This window comes from Scardinius erythrophthalmus (genome assembly GCF_964197995.2).
Source record: "Scardinius erythrophthalmus genome assembly, chromosome: 8".
Classification (NCBI taxonomy): Eukaryota; Metazoa; Chordata; class Actinopteri; order Cypriniformes; family Leuciscidae; genus Scardinius; species Scardinius erythrophthalmus.
Genome location: NC_138228.1, coordinates 21965151 through 21983410, shown reverse-complemented (window position 1 = coordinate 21983410; position 18260 = coordinate 21965151). Strand labels below are relative to the sequence as shown.

The following is an 18260-nucleotide window of genomic DNA, read 5'->3' as shown; positions in this document are numbered from 1 at the left end:
TCAGCTCGGCTTTTCTTACTAAAAGGTCGTGGATCTGTTTCTCAACAGCTTCCAGCTCAGACTGCACCGCGTGCAGCTCAAATGTGTCCTCACCTGCACCAAAAGGTAGACTACTTACATTTGATATATTCGCCATTTTAACAGATGGACAGTAAGTTAAGTTTGCAACGACGCTACCAGTGGTGCTATCAATATTAATACTAATTTATGGCTTAAGTCTTGGATATAATCCGTCTTTTCAGTGGTACGGGTGTAGAGTAGACGCACGATAGGCGAAAAAATGTTTGTTTGTAACTTAAATGAGTGCGGAGAAGACGCGTTCAGCCGTGATCCACGGACGTAACCTATAAGAGTATCCAGCGTTGGATCACAAGGCTTGAGACGCGTCTGCTCAACAATCCGCGTTATAACTATGAGGTGAGGAAAAGTAGAAAATGTTCGTTGTAAGTGAGTTTAAAGAGAAATCAAGAATTATAAATCAATCGATGGAGCTCCAAAGACAACAACGCGCTCAGACGCGACGCATGCGCATTCGAAACAGGAAGCCAATAGGGATCTCCCAGTCACGTGACCTCTAGCCGCGTGTCAGCCATCATATATATATTATATACACACTCACCTAAAGGATTATTAGGAACACCATACTAATACTGTGTTTGACCCCCTTTCGCCTTCAGAACTGCCTTAATTCTACGTGGCATTGATTCAACAAGGTGCTGAAAGCATTCTTTAGAAATGTTGGCCCATATTGATAGGATAGCATCTTGCAGTTGATGGAGATTTGTGGGATGCACATCCAGGGCACGAAGCTCCCGTTCCACCACATCCCAAAGATGCTCTATTGGGTTGAGATCTGGTGACTGTGGGGGCCATTTTAGTACAGTGAACTCATTGTCATGTTCAAGAAACCAATTTGAAATGATTCGAGCTTTGTGACATGGTGCATTATCCTGCTGGAAGTAGCCATCAGAGGATGGGTACATGGTGGTCATACAGGGATGGACATGGTCATAAACAATGCTCAGGTAGGCCGTGGCATTTAAACAATGCCCAATTGGCACTAAGGGGCCTAAAGTGTGCCAAGAAAACATCCCCCACACCATTACACCACCACCACCAGCCTGCAGAGTGGTAACAATGCATGATGAATCCATGTTCTCATTCTGTTTACGCCAAATTCTGACTCTACCATCTGAATGTCTCAACAGAAATCGAGACTCATCAGACCAGGCAACATTTTTCCAGTCTTCAACTGTCAAATTTTGGTGAGCTTGTGCAAATTGTAGCCTCTTTTTCCTATTTGTAGTGGAGATGAGTGGTACCCGGTGGGGTCTTCTGCTGTTGTAGCCCATCCGCCTCAAGGTTGTGCGTGTTGTGGCTTCACAAATGCTTTGCTGCATACCTCGGTTGTAACGAGTGGTTATTTCAGTCAAAGTTGCTCTTCTATCAGCTTGAATCAGTCGGCCCATTCTCCTCTGACCTCTAGCATCAACAAGGCATTTTCGCCCACAGGACTGCCGCATACTGGATGTTTTTCCCTTTTCACATCATTCTTTGTAAACCCTAGAAATGGTTGTGCGTGAAAATCCCAGTAACTGAGCAGATTGTGAAATACTCAGACCGGCCCGTCTGGCACCAACAACCATGCCACGCTCAAAATTGCTTAAATCACCTTTCTTTCCCATTCTGACATTCAGTTTGGAGTTCAGGAGATTGTCTTGACCAGGACCACACCCCTAAATGCATTGAAGCAACTGCCATGTGATTGGTTGATTAGATAATTGCATTAATAAGAAACTGAACAGGTGTTCCTAATAATCCTTTAGGTGAGTGTATATAAAAATAATAAAAATGTCAAAATCACAATAACTAAAGTGTAAAAAAAATTATTCAATAATATAAATATAAATACTAAAATAACACAGTTTTATATGTGTGTGTATATATATATATATATATATATATATATATATATACATATATATATATATAGTGGATACTGGATACTAATATAATATATATGTGTGTGTGTGTGTGTGTGTGTGTGTGTACAATCTCTCTCTCTATATATATATTTATATTGTCGTTTTTACTACTCTGTCTTGTGCTAAATGTTTGCACCAAGTTCATAACAGAAAATTATAATCCCCTTTTTTTTAGGAAAGTAATAATTAGATGTAAATTGCTGGTGGTAGACTATTTACCGAGCTTCTTCTTGGCCTCCTCAAACGCCTGCTCAAAGTTACTGCGGGCATCAGGGCTGCTGAACTCAAAGATGAAGGTGGTCTCGGCTGAAGCGGTGGTCAGCTCTAGTTTAGTGGGTAGTAACGTCATGCTGAAAGCCAGAGACTGTTTCTCCGCCAGCTCCCGGTGCACTGACGCCATCAGATCCTTTATCACATCATCCAAACTCTGACACAGACAGAGAAAAGCAGTTCAGAATATTTCACTCATTCTTCTGAGTGGGAGAGAAGAGGCACATACTGCATATAAAAACGCTACAGTATGTTAATGAGTCTAATTTGACAAGTTTCTACCAAATGACCAACACTTAATAGCAACAGCAATACAACAACAAATTAATATGAGGTGTTTTTTAGACTAAAGCTTGACAGACCTGATGGGGGAAACTGAGTGTTTCTGACAGCTTGCTTATTTGTCCAAGCGTGCTGAGATCTTCATCCAGACGACTGATGGTTTTCTGGATATTTTCTCTGTTAGTGGCTTGATTAGAACCTGTGATGATAAAATGACATTGAGTCAAACTAAGTATCGAAAAAAAAAGTAGCCTAACAAAAGGGGCAAAATAATGAATGAATGAATGAATGAATTTCCATTTTAAGAGCATGTAAAAAAAAAAAAAAAAAAAAGAGCAAAAACCCAAACATGGTAAACATCATGTCATACTGATTGTGTGTGATAATAACGCTACCTTTAACCACCTCCACATCTTCTATGGGCAGTTTCCACAGGAACTTATATTTACTCGAGGTGTCAATGACACTAGCAGCGGAATATCTGAAAGAGTGGCAGAGAGATAATAATCATCAGTCGAGGATATTTAAAGATCTAGTCTTGCATCTGAAAGGTTGGTGATTCAAATGCCAGGGTTAATCATGAAAGATCCCCACTGAAACATTTACAAGACACTTAAAGTCCTAAGCGTTCATTATTTACGTCCATTATTATTACAATGTTATGTTCTTTGAGACATGAGGTAAGACAGTCTCTCGTGACGCTTTGCTGATTCTGCTGTGCGCGTCATGTGTTTTGGAGGAGAAGTGGCTTTGGAGGGCTTATGTTTTCAAAGCTAACTTGCTATTGCTAGCTTCTTTGCAACTACCTTTTAATTATTCCCGCAAACACACAAAAAAAGGGACGATGCCTGGTTGAGTTGCGTTGAAACTCGCCGTTATGGTAGGGGACGTGACCTTTCCCAAACACACTCAAAGTGGTTGACACACTGGTCCAGTCGACTAATTAGAGCAGCACACTATGCTTTTCAGAAGGAGTTCATAGAGACATGAACTAAACAGAGTGTTACTGACAGACTGGGTTCTGCAAATATAATGTGTTTTTTGAACATTCAAGCATGAAAACCCATTTTTGTAAACCCCAAAAACTAAATTAACATAATAGGTCCCCTTCAAAGCATCTGCTAAATGAGATATGGTACAGACTATATCGGTGCTGTTTTCCTGACCGTCCACTAGGGCGCAGTGTTATTCGGAGATAAACTGCATTGGTTTTGGACTGCAGAGCAGAAGAGCTCAGGGGACTCTGGGGTTTCTAAACCAAACATCAGTTTTCCCAGGACCTCCTCACATCTATGGACTATTAAAAGAACTCACAAACTCATGGAGCTCCTGCGAAGAGATCCAGACTTCCTCTTCAGCGTGGTGCAGATGAGCAGATCACTGAACAGAAAGAGAGATCGGTCCTTCTTACCGCCCACCGTTTTCTACAGTAAAGAGAAGCACAGGAGTTTAGAAAGCTCATAATTTCGGTAAAAAATTATTTTATTTCTTGTATGGAGAGCTCATCTGTGCTCACCGATTCCACCACCATCTCTTGTCTCAGGAACTTCCTCTGCGGATTCAGGATCTAACAGGAAAAAAACATTATTACGTACCACCAAAGGGCAAACATACTTCTTGAAGCTTATTTCCGCTATAGAATAATAAAAAAGAAGCTAATTGTGACTTTTCCTCTCACAGTTCGGACTTTTTTCTATAATTGTGAGTTTATATCTTGGAATTCTAACTTTATGTCCCAGAATTTTGAGATATAAACTCACAATTATGAATTTAATTTTCAGAATTGTGAGATATAAACGCACAACTGAGATAAGTTGCAATTCTAAGAAATAAATAAAGTCAGCTCACAACGCAATTGATATTTTTCTCGCAATTGCAAGTTTATATTTCACAATTCTGAGAAAAAAAAGGTCAGAATCGTAATATATAAACCTGGTAATTGTGATATACACTACCGGTCAAAAGTTTTGGATCGGTACGATTTTTAATGTTTTCAGAAGAAGTCTCTTCTGCTCACCCAAGGCTGCATTTATTTGATTAAAAATACAAAAAAACAAACAAACAAACAAAAAAAACCCTGTAATATTGTGAAAAATGTGAATGATGTGAATATATAGTAAAGTGTAATTTATTCCTGTGATCAAAGCTGAATTTTCAGCATCATTACTCCAGTCTTCAGTGTCACATGATCCTTCAGAAATCATTCTAATATGATGCTTTGATGATTTGGGGTCAGTAAGAATTTTTATTTTATTTTTGGGGGAAATAATAAAAGAAATCAATACTTTTATTCATGAATTAAATTGCTCAAAAGTGACAGCAATGACATGTATAATGTTACAAAAGATTCAATTTCAAATAAATGCTGTTCCTTTGAACTTTCTATTCATCAAAGAATCGTGGCAAAACTGTTTTCAACATTAATAATAATAATAATTAATGTGACACTGAAGACTGGAGTAATGATGCTGAAAATTCAGCTTTGATCACAGGAATAAATTACACTTTACTATATATTCACAAAGAAAACAGTTATTTTAAAATGTCATAATATTCAAGAATATTACTGTTTTTTTTTTTTTTTTTTACTGTTTAATTTACCGTTTTTTTTTTTTTAATTTTTTTTTTTTTTATAAATGCAGCCTTGGTGACCAGGAGAAACATAAAAACATAAAAACATAAAAAATCTTACCAATTCAAAACTTTTGACCGGTAGTGTATTTAAAAAAAAAAGGTCACAATCATTTATTTTTGTATTCTGTGGCGAAAAAAGCTTTCATACAAACTAGCCGTCAAACTACTGAAATCAATCGCACATATTTAGTCAACGTGAAATAGTGTTTGCAAGCCAAAATGTAAAAAAGAATATAAAGGTCGACTAGTTCAAGCAACAATTAACTAGTGGATTAGGTAAGGGGAGGCAAGTTTATTTTTACAGCCTATTTCATGCGCATTTCGTACACACTGGGCATGAAATAGGGATAATTTACATAACAGGGATTTAAAAAAAGATGCATAAATAAAAATAAGAATAAAAAGTAAGGCTGATTTATACGTCTCTCACATGCTCCACGCCCTCAATGTGCGCTTCGATCTCCTGCATGACACGCGTCTCTTTCTCCAGCTCCTCCGCGCTCCGTCTGCCCTTGTTGATCCTCTCGGCCAGTCGCTTGATGTTCTTCTGGGCTTCCAGCAGAAACAGGTAGTCCGGGTGATCCTCAGGAGTGTGTTTCAGAAGATCCTGAAGCCCACAAACAGAATGTGTCATTTAAAACCTAAACTACCAAAACAACAGGAAAAGTAACAAAAAATAAAATACACATAAAATGCATGGATGACGTTTCAGTCCTAGATATTGACAACGGTTACACTTTATTTGACAGTACGTGTGCTTACAGTGTAATTACAGTGTAGTTACCCAAGAAAGTACTGGTGATATAAGGTAATGACCTGGGTTAAGGTTTGGTTTAGGTGTCGGTTCAGGGATAGTACCTAGTTATAACCCAGTTATTAATAAGTACCTAGTATGTACAGGCGGAAAAGGACTGTAAAATAGCATTGAATGTTAGCATTTTTGTCCTTAAGATTAACAGTAAAGATGGGTAAATAAATATGACGTAGCTAAGCTGTAAGCACACACAAACATACCTGATGTCAGGGCTGAATGATTTGGGAAAAATCAAACGGCAATTTTTTTATTAAAATTGTGAGAGTGAATAAAAATGCATTTTTTACTTGCTGTGCTTGTTTGAAAAGCTGCACAATTTGGCCATAAAAACAAATCCTTTTATTGTTTGACTATAAAACAACAATAATAACTTTTACTATTAAATATTAATTTAATTTCTTAATGTCTTAATTAAACCATTGAGCTTTTATTTTGGTGGAAATCTGCCAAATTTAGGTTTATAAATGCTTCTCATTAACATATTTTCTGAAATGGATAGTGCATGTTGTATTCCCAAATAAACGTTATGAAGTAAGAAGATGCATTTACTGCAAACCAAGGCCCTGAAACGTGCTGTTTAATTCAATTGCAGCCTTTGCGATTCGATAATGTACTAGACACATCGTAATTTCGATTTTATTTCAATTCATCGTTCAGCCCTACCTAATGTGTTCTAAACAAGCAACAATACATGAAAAGAAAACTTATAAATAAAAACTAACAGACACAAAATAGTAAAAATAAAAAGGGGATGGTTAGTGTCACCTTAACTAGCAGCTCGTATCGTGGGATCCGCTGCACTGGCTTTATCATCAGATCACCCAGAGCTTGTTTCTCCTTATTCTCACGCATGCTTTGCTGAGGAGGAAAGAGATAGAATAACAGAGAAATGGAACACAAACAAAAAGTTTAGAAGTACTACCATACTTTATCTTGATTTCAACTTCATGTGTACAGTTTATCCAACCATGCTTTACTAGATAACTTCTTTAGGTTCAGTTTGCAGAGTTACCATTAGAGGGCAGTAATCTTCAAACAGCTGAGCTCAAAAACACCTCAAACATGTTATGATTCAACTGATAAAGATAAATATGCATTTAAAACTAGGGAATTTACGTCATTTTTTTTTAACCCAGTTAAATGTATTATTGTTAACTAAAACTATTTAAAATGTTTTTTATTAAAATGAGGCTGAAATATAAATAAATATAAATATTAGATGGAAAAAAACTTGCACTTGCACGAGAAATGTTTTCAAGGCAACTAACTGAAATAAATATTTTTAAGTAGGCTACTAAAATTATTAAAACTAAAACTTAAAAAAAATGGAAATTAACAAATATAAAAAAATAAAAAGCTATTTCAAAACATTCATAAATATAATAGCATAGAAATAATACTAAAATAACACTGGTTTACCCTCATCTCCAGTTAAAGACATTAAAAGTCCAACACAAATACTGAAAATGAACCCTGTCTTTCTCTGTTTTAACAGGTCATAGTTTGCACAATGACAAAATCCATATATTTAAAGTTTAGCTGTGCCAAATGGCCATATAATGAGCTGCCAAACAGCCTCTTGAGGGGATAATTGTAGTGTAGAATTATTTTTACACACACACACACACACACACACACACACACACACACACACACACACACACACACACACACACACACACACACACACACACACACACACACACACACACACACACACACACACACACACACACACACACACACACACACACACACACACACACACACAAACAAACAAAGCCGTAATGTACCTCTAGAAACTTTAGGAAAGCTGGCTTGGCTTCCTTTGCAATTCTCACTGCGTCTTTGGCGTTCATGAAGTTGTCGATGTATGCTGAATAAATATTGGCGAGGATCTCTTTGGAAAACTGAGGAGAAAGTGGAATCATTATTGATCAACACTGTACAACAACTGTGCACCGTAAAAAAAATCTGCCCTAGCCTGCTAATCATTGCTTGACACGGAGCTATGCCGTCCTTAGTGAATTCTGAGTTATGTTACCATATATATATATATATAAAAAAAAGTGCTTTTTGATATGTTTGTTACTAAAATGGCTTCCTATCTGATAGTGAGGACAACTCTGAGTAGTTATCTTTGTGAATGGATGGTGTGTGCGGACAGAGAGTCCTCAAATAAATCTCCTTAGCTTGTCGTGAGGAAAGACAACTCACTGGCAGCGTGTGACTCAGTCTGTTCTGTAATGTTTAACTCTAAAGCCACAGGGGGACAATTTACACCCACCAGAAACAGAGGTCCTGTTTTACGAGCCCTGAAGAACACGCTGACATATCTGCACAATGTCTGTTCTATAGAGGCGTTCATTTTCACACTTTGATTATTTTTTTTTAAATAAATAAAAACTATTTCAAACTTTATGTACAGCCATCTGATGCTCAGGTTTCCTTGAGTCTGGTTTGCAGTTGTACCGAACATTAAAGTGCACATGAATATAATAATGTAATTAAATAATTTGATATTTTCGTTTATCAAATAAGGTGAATGACCTTTAGTTTCATGTTTTGTTTTTGTTCTTGACTTTCGCATGGGACTTGGGTTGTATGATATCTAATAAAACTAATAAAACAAGATAATGGCCCCTTCTTGTAGCGCAAATAGTTAGCACAATGCTAGGTTGTTGTGGGTGACTCTTAGCATGTTGCTATGGTTACAAAGGAGTTCTGATTTGTTTTTTAAGCTTTTTTTCCATAGACTTTTTTCTTTGTAAAGTTATGATGCATCTTAAGCTTGATATTGAATAATTTTTTGAAGTTCCTATGAACAAAATGAATGAGAACCTTAAAAAACACGAGCTTAAAGGCATGAGCTTAGGAGACAGATCAGGCTTAAGCCTAGTCCCACACTAAAATGCATGTTTGAGCTGATTTAACTCAATGCAACATGCGCTGGTATATTTTAAAATATGTCAGTACCATTGTTTTGTCTCAAGATGCACCGCAGTAATGTTTTTATGTTTATAAAAGCTACTTAAATGTCCTAATTTATCTAAGCCCTGTCTGAGACAACCATCTACACCAGGCCTGAGACTTACATGCACAGGGTTCAGTACAGCCCTAAAGCCTTAAAAATCCCATAAAACAGAATTGTGGTGTCTAAACTATCTGAGTTTGTCAGTTTGCGACTAATTTAGTGAGAGCCCATATAAATCCTGCATTTGATGTGCGAACGTGAATCTGACAGGAATGTCTAAACAACGTGTACCTAGCAGTCGTGAGGCGGTATTTCTCCAAACCGGGGCAGAGGGTCAGACAGATTAAAGCCCCACACTGAGACACTTAGCATTCCTACAGAGAGAACAGACCTTCACCTTATTCTGAACAAATGTTAGGCTGCATCCCAATTAGCATAATTACACAATGCACTAAAAGTGGTGGGAAAGTACAGTAAACTACAGTTCCAAAGCTGGGGTTGGTAAGATTTTTTATGTTTTTGAAAGAAGAAAGTCTCTTATGCTCACCAAGGCAAATATAAATAGTATTTATATTTATTCTTAATATTATAAAAAAAAAAAAAAAAAAATTATATATATATATATATATATATATATTTTTTTTATAACGAAATAGTGTTATTGTAATAATTCGGTAACACAATAAGGTTTCATTAGTTAACAGTTTACTTTAGTTAACATGAACTAATAAATAATGAACAATACATATACAGCATTTATTAATCTTAATTAATGAGAATGTCAGCATTTACTACTACATTATTTAAATCAAAAGTTTTATTTGCTAACATTAGTTAATGCCCCGTAAATCAACATAAAAAACAATGAACGACTATTTTTATTAACTAACATTAACAAAGATTAATTAATACTGTAATAAATGTTTTACTCATTGTTAGTTCATGTTTGTTAATACATTAACTAATGTTAACGAATGAGACCTTATTGTAAAGTGTTCCCAATAATTCTTATTTTAATATTTTTATTTAGTACTACTACTAACAATAATCATAATTATTATTAGTCATACTGATCTAGAAGCACCAAATTTTTGGGACAAAATTATAGCAAGTAGGCACAACAAACCTGTTGTTCTTTTTATTTTTTTTGTGAAGTTTAAATCTCAAATTGAAATTTTAACCAGAACAATCGGACCAATTTTTTTTTTTTAAATCATGCAGCCCTATCAGCATGTTCACAGTAGTTTTGTTGTTTCTTTTTATAGGGACCATATGCCACTGATGTGTCCTGCAGACTCAAACTTTCACACAAGTCTCTTTAAACATTTTTTTTTTCTTCCTGAGAGCGCTGCACCAACTTCAAGAGGCTGTTCAACTTCGCTGGACTGATTTTCTACATGAACATGGTAAAATAAGCTCCATCACTGACTACTGTTTTTTCATCAGTGCATGGCAAACACATTGGAAATGCCAGGTATGTTGAACAAGAACTGTTTCAGGAATGACACAAAGGTGTCTGTGTTTAGATCAGTGTGCTCAATAATGTGCTTTTTTGTCATATATATATATATATATATATATATATATATATATATATATATATATATATATATATATATATATATATATATATATAGATAGATAATGTTGTATAGTAAATAACATTCAAACAATAAAAAAGCCATTCTTTTAATCTCCTCACATTCTTTCATGTACTGTAGTTCCCTCACAGTCCCATTCACCTGATAGGGCCATTAGTGGAAAGGGTCATTGTCTTTCCAGGTGTGAAATACATCAATATTCATGATCATTCACGCCTCCTCACATTATGACCTTTCTAACACAAAACATGTCTTACAAATTTCAAATCAATCAATCAATCAATCAATCAATCAATCAATCAATCAATCAATCAATCAATCAATCAATCAATCAATCAATCAATCAATCAATCAATATACTGTTTTATGTGAATGAGTGGGCAGGATGATTTTCACATCGTTTCGAAACAAAAATTCTAGGCTACAGTTCAGTTCTCAAAACTCTTGCAAAAAGATATTCAGGATGGGTTTTATGGCCTCAAAAGAACATCATTTATTTGAAATAGAAATCTTTTGTAATTTTATAAATGTCTTTACTGTCACATTTGATCAATTTAATGCATCCTTGCTGAATAAAATTATTAATTTCTTTCAAAAGAACACAAAAAACTTTCAGAGATGGCACTTAGGATGAGACGAAGACCTAGCAGCAGGATAAATTGTGTGTGCACGTGTGTGTATGTGTCTGAGAGACAGAACGGCACCAGCATCACGACATCATAGACCCTAAGTAAGACCGGTGGGTTGAGACAATATGGCGACCATGTCAACTAATAAGCCTGCAACCTGCACGTCATCCCTTCAGTATGGAAAACAAACACCTGCTAGATGTCAACACTTCTGTCAGTACCTTCTGAGAGCAGACGACCGGGGCTGAGTGGCTCCAGCCTAGTGTTCACACACTCTCTGAGCGGATCACTGGCTAACTGAACCTTATGTGTTAATAACGCTAATGTGAGAGGCCAATCACAGAAGATGAATGAAATCATCAAAATAAGACATGCTGTTAATGTGAAAATAGTGGGAAGACTATTATAATTTCTCTTGATTATAGCCAAATTTACCAATTTGTTCATAAGCTATTTCTGAACCAGAGAAAAAAAACTAAATTTGACATGGAACGTTTAAGCAAACAATGTTATAAACCAAAAAAATAAAGAAAAAATCCATGGCTGACCACTTCTACTAGGCACTTAAAATATGTATTTCACTGGGCGTTTAACTGGTAAAGTGAACTCTGGAGAACATGCAGACATCATATTTCAATATCAGTCTTTTTGTGCTTTAATATTCACAGAGGTCATATCGTCATTTGATGAAGGTCACGACCCTACTTTTGATTTATTCATCCAAATTTTGCCAAATTCATCACGGAAACCATAGGGCCCTATATTAGCATTCAATTATCAATATAATTTAATTCAGGGAACACTCATTCTAATTCTGCATACTACTTGGGACAGATAGTATGTAAATCGGGACACAGCATTAGTCCTCCTCATACACAGATCTATGTTACAAAAATCCGTCTGAAAATGTTTACCATTATAATCATTTCTGGTGTAGTATTTTCAACATAACCTACTTTGATTTGGGACTGTATTCTCACATACAATACAGTGTAAATAGTAATAAAAATGTGATTAGGTTCTCACCGACTGAATGAGCACATGTCCGATAGTCTGTTTGTCATGCCACTGGTTGACACAGTCCAGCACCTGCTCCAGGAACTGCTCATGATGTTCTAGAATCTCAGGGATCTGGTAAAACATCTCGTCTACCAGGGACGGGTCACAGAGCGGGGAGTTCTCCGGGTGCTTGAGGGGCTTCATGTAGCCCTGAGACCGCAACAACAGAGAGAAACAGAGGTTTATCTACATGGAAATTTTTTTACTTTTTAGTACTGAATAAAATGCAATCAACATTTCCATCACAGTGCATTACGGCATTAATCGCTAAAATTAAAAATGCTGTCTAGTTAAAACCACTAAACTGTGTTAACGAATGTTAACATTTGAGTGTGTTTGACATACTTAGACCATGAACTGGATATGCAATAATAAATATAAAAGAACATGCAATTATAATGAATATTCATAAATAAATATAAAGGAATATGCAAAAATAATGAATATGCATAAATAAATATAAAGGAAAATGCAATAATAATGAATATGCATTAATAAATATAAAGGAATATTCAATAAAAAAAAATGCATCAAAAATGATAAAGGAATATACAATGACAGAATGAATGCATGCTTTTGTGTTTGCATGTGGTGGTCTGGGACAGACTTTGATTATAGGAAATGCCTGACTCCCCCTTTGGGATGTAAACTGTGAACATCAAATGCAGATAAACATTCTGCTCCTCTGTCTTTACTGTCACAAAACAAGGATTTTTTAAAACCAAACTTGTATCTCATTTATATATTAAAGGCAGGGTAGGTAGGATTTTTCTAAAAAAAAAAAAAAACATTCCAAATTTGTTTAAACTGTCTTTATATACCAATACATAATTAAAATGTAAGTACTCTGAAAAAGAGAGTATAAAAATCGAGTGTCTGTAGACCTCTCACGACTGTTGTAAACACAGCTCATTATTTCCATTCACTCCACCCCCTTCCTTCTGAGCTCCTTCCAAAGCCACGCCCCCAAAACACATGAACGCGCGGCGCCAACCGCTCAGGCTCAGCTGGAAGACGCATTTATTTACCTGAGACGAGTGGAGAGGAAGGAGCGCAGTGCATGCAGTGACATCATGTCAGAATCACATGTAATAAAATACCTAACTTTATCACTATAAATATAAACATAAGATTTCTTTTAGTACTCACTATCAAGCTAGCATATCGATACTGGTAAAGTTTAAAATATACTTTGTTTGATTCGGTAGCGAGCTATATTTATAAGGCAAAGCTAAAAACAGGTTGCATTGATACACGTTTTTCCATTACCATCAGTTAAACTGTGATGAAGGTGAATTTCGTGTAAGATTCATAACATATACGGTGTTTTGCATGTAAGAGTTTCCATGATGAAAACATTGTTGACTCTAATGAAGACTAAACTCCGGAGACAAGTACCGCATCGTCGGTTCGAGGACAGGTCCGGGGTCGAGGACGAAGCAGAGGAGGTTCAAGAGTGCGGGCAACCAGGGTCCGAGGAAGTAGTTTTTGCCTTGTTTGCCTTCGCTGACTGCATATGCAGGTGCTTTGAATTTTGAATGCTCTTTCTCTGCCATAATTTTACTCTTCGTAAGTTCCGCGCCTCTCTTGCACTCCTCAAATCAAACGGGTGCGCGCGCATATGGGCAGATCTAGCAACAGGGGTGGTAGCCATGGTTGCGAGAGTGAGTGACAGTCGCCCAAACCAATCAATTGTTTAGTCCCGAATGGAAATAATGAGCTGTGTTTATTGCAGATTAAAAGGTCTAGAGTCACTCGATTTTTATACTCTCTTTTTCAGAGCACTTACATTTTAATTATGTATTGGTATATAAAGACAGTTTAAACAAATTTGAAAAAAAGTTTTTTATAAAAATCCTACCTACCCTACCTTTAATTTGAATTAGTCAACATTAACTGTTATTTGCAACCCATTTTACTTCCATAAAATTATGTATTAATGGGTAACAGAACATTAAAAAAGATAGAAATATGTATTTCTATCTATTTATCTTTTTCTATCATATTCATTATAATGCACCTAATATTTTCTTTATTTCACTGTTTTACCTCCATGTATCATTTGTTTATTTATTTACATCATCTTTGTCAGAATTGTTTTTTTTTTATATATATATAAATCATAAAATAATATTTTTTTTTATATTCAGACTAGAAAGGCATTTCATAATTATAACCTAAATGACAATGAAATAATACCAGAAATGTGTAAGTAGGGTCCAATTTGACTTAAAAAAAAAACTTACCAATTTGGTTGGGGATCGAAAAGGTCTTAAGGTCAGGAATCTACGGTGACCGGGAGGGGACATGTTCGGTTCACTTATTTTTGTCGTGGCCACAACATATAAACTCGTGGGAACGTGATATTAAGTCGTGGGAACGTCATAATATCTCGTGGGAACGTCATATTAAGTCGTGGCCACGAGATCATTTTGTTGAGGTAACGACATCATTATGTCGTGGCCACGCGATGCAAAGTCGTGGCCTCGAGATCATATGTTGAGGGAACGATATATTTTTCTCGTGGCCACGAGATCATTTTGTTGAGGTAACGACATCATTATGTCGTGGCCACGCGTTGAGGGAGCCACAGCGGCCAATACACCGTACCATAGACTGGGCTACAGCAGAGATGGAGATGACAAAAGAAATAACATTTTACTTTAAATTAGGAATGTCATATAAAGATATAGTGCGGTCTTTGGCATTAAGACATGGGTACGTTATAAAGATAAGCGCATTCTTAGACTTTTTTTGTCGCACGCATATTTAGGGACCGTCTCAAAATTACATGCGACATTGGCATAAACGTTTCTAACTTCAATAGCATTTGAAGACAATGACTTACAGTCATAAAACCAATTGTACATTGTTCACCCAGGTCTCATGTATGATGCACACCTTTTAGATTTTTAATATTTGTTACAATAAACTGCTAAATCATATGCAAATATTGTAGGCCTATTTCACATACTGTATGGGATCATACACAAAATATGACAATATTTAAAGCTCAATATCATTTGAAGACAATGACTTAGTCATAAAACCAACTGTATATTGTTCATATAGGTCTCATGTATGATGCACACCTTTAATATTTTTGATATTTATGACAATAAACTGCTAAATCATATGCAAATATTGCTATGAATTTCACTACTGTATGGGATCATATACAGAATATGACAATATTTAAAGCTCAATAACATTTGAAGACAGTGACTTACAGTCATAAAACCAACTGTACATTGTTCATATAGGTCTCATGTATGATGCACACCTTTAATATTTTTGATATGTATGACAGTAAACTGCTAAATCATATGCAAATAATGCTATGTATTTCACTACTGTGTGGGATCATATACAGAATATGACCACATTTAAAGGTCAATAGCATTTGAAGACAATGACTTACAGTCATAAAACCAACTGTACATTGTTCATCTAGGTGTCAGGTATGTGGCAGTAGTGAAATATGCCTACAATATTTGCATATGATTTAGCAGTTTGTTGTCATAAAAATCTAAAAGGTGTGCATCATACATGAGACCTGGGTGAACAGTGTACAGTTGGTTTTATGACTGTAAGTCGTTGTCTTCAAATGCTATTGAAGTTAGAAATGTTTATGCCAATGTCGCATGTAATTTTGAGACGGTCCCTAAATATGCGTGCGGCAAAGTCTAAGAATGCGCTTCATGTGTCTTTCACTTATAACGTACCCATGTCTTAATGCCAAAGACCGCACTATATCTTTATATGACATTCCTAATTTAAAGTAAAATGTTATTTCTTCTGTCATCTCCATCTCTGCTGTAGCCCAGTCTATGGTACGGTTACAGTCAGTGCCGGCCCGAGCCTTTTGGGGGCCCTAAGCAGAATTTGATTTGGGGGCCCCCTCCCACCACGCGGAGTCACCTGTGCTTGACGATAATTGACACAATGTCACTCTATAATGTTACATTATAAATTAATACAATGAGGTTATGTATTAATACAAAATAAATAGCCTACTTAATAAAAAATAGATACTTAAATAAAAATGTTTTAACTTTTTCTTTACTCTTTTACTAACTCTTTGAAACTTCTGAAAACAAACTGTCAAAAAACATATTAAAAAAAAATTATTTGCAAAATATCCTCCAACGTTTTGCAACCCTTTGCAGTTTGAATGATGTCTTATATGAACATGACGGAGTATGTGTTTATGTTTCCACTGTTCGATCGCGTCCGCGCCTCACACACACACACACACACACACACACACAACATAGGCTATTCCAGCACTGCAATCTTGACATCGCAGCCTGTTCGTTATAGCCGTAATAAAAAATACTAATAAAATAGTCAAACTAACATATAAAAATTACACTGCTCTTTTTAAATAGTCAGTAGTAGCCTACAATTCGTACCATTCAGTGCTGCGTATAAGCACCGCTCCACTGTGATGTTTCCAAGCACATTTTTGCGCATGTGAAGAGAATGATTTTTTCCCTCGATATTGGATTTCAAGCACATTTTTGCGCTTGTGAAGAGGATGATTTTTTCCCTCGATATTGGAACGTGGGTGAAGTACAAAGAAGCCTATAATAAATAATAGTTTACCATCCAAATCCATCACGAATGTTGAAACATTTTGATTCTAATGAGAGAGATCCGCTTTCACTTTCGCTTTAAATTATTTCGTTTTGGCTTGTTTATAGTTATTTTTTTATTCTTGTTCTGTTCTGAATATCATTAAATTTAAAGGATAAATCATTGATCAAATCAAATTTGTGTGAAATGGCTTAACATTAGGCTACCGTGACTTTGCGCACGAATTTTATGCACGCGAGGTTATGCGCATATGACTCAAACACTGGCAGACACAGCAGCAGTTGTAGGCAGGTATATTGATCATGAAATCAGAATTTTCTTGTCTTGAATTATTAATCCATTCATTAATTTATGTCACTTGTTTAATTTAATTAGGCCTAATATGTAAAAAAAAAAAAAAAAAAAAACTCGCTTGGGGGCCCCCTGGTGGCGAGGGGGCCCCAAGCAGCCGCTTAGTTCGCTTATGCCTCGGGCCGGCCCTGGTTACAGTATTGGCCGCTGTGGCTCCCTCAACGCGTGGCCACGACATAATGATGTCGTTACCTCAACAAAATGATCTCGTGGCCACGAGAAAAATATATCGTTCCCTCAACATATGATCTCGAGGCCACGACTTTGCATCGCGTGGCCACGACATAATGATGTCGTTACCTCAACAAAATGATCTCGTGGCCACGACTTAATATGACGTTCCCACGAGATATTATGACGTTCCCACGACTTAATATCACGTTCCCACGAGTTTATATGTTGTGGCCACGACAAAAATAAGTGAACCGAACATGTCCCCTCCCGGTCACCGTAGGAATCAGACCATAAAATGAAACCTTCGATTCCTGTGTGCGCATTTTAATGTGATTTCAAACCATTTTCAAGAACAAGAAAACGCGAAAGAGAACTCAATTCGGCACTCGTGCGGCACGCTGCTTTCTTTGCGCACACAGCTGCCTCTCATTTAGTGCGCGATACTGAAGTGAGTTATAGTACGCGTCTTGTGCTTAAACGCACAAATACACACAAAACTATGTCAAAATATTCTCGTAAACACAGTCGGTTTTGTCTTAAGTGAACATAAACAGTGTGCAAGTGTAACAGTATATTGGATCCTGCATGAGCCCTTAAAGCGACAGCAGCCTAATAAACCTGCTGTAGTCTGTGTAATTAACGTTAATTAAAGAACAAAAGAAAAATAAAATCACTCACTGATCTTGACAGAATAACTTTTGTAACTTTAATAAGGAATAATCAAAGTTTTATTTATGAAAAGAACACTATGCAGTGTTATTTTACATTTGATTACAATTTCTGTACCTGAACTTTCTTTAGTTGTATTTTTTTTGTGCTATTGATAATTTGTTTATTTGTTCTTATTTTATTTCTGTTTACTTGTCTTTAATATGCTTTTACCTTACT

At 36.1% G+C, this 18260-nt stretch overlaps 1 protein-coding gene across 2 annotated transcripts in view; it reads right to left on the bottom strand.

Annotated features, from left to right (window-relative positions):
• The window catches only part of arhgef17 (Rho guanine nucleotide exchange factor (GEF) 17), a 100862-nt gene that overhangs the window by 17470 nt on the left and 65132 nt on the right, over nt 1-18260 (bottom strand). Inside the window, exons 4-12 of one of the 2 annotated variants that reach the window (XM_081372097.1) lie at nt 12216-12398; nt 7779-7895; nt 6751-6843; nt 5593-5778; nt 4054-4104; nt 3852-3961; nt 2933-3018; nt 2618-2736; nt 2205-2412 (exon numbers count right to left, since the gene is read on the bottom strand). In XM_081372097.1, the coding sequence (XP_081228223.1) occupies nt 2205-2412; nt 2618-2736; nt 2933-3018; nt 3852-3961; nt 4054-4104; nt 5593-5778; nt 6751-6843; nt 7779-7895; nt 12216-12398 (1153 nt within the window). The remainder of the gene's footprint in view (nt 1-2204; nt 2413-2617; nt 2737-2932; nt 3019-3851; nt 3962-4053; nt 4105-5592; nt 5779-6750; nt 6844-7778; nt 7896-12215; nt 12399-18260) is intronic. The other variant, XM_081372098.1, reaches the window with a different exon arrangement.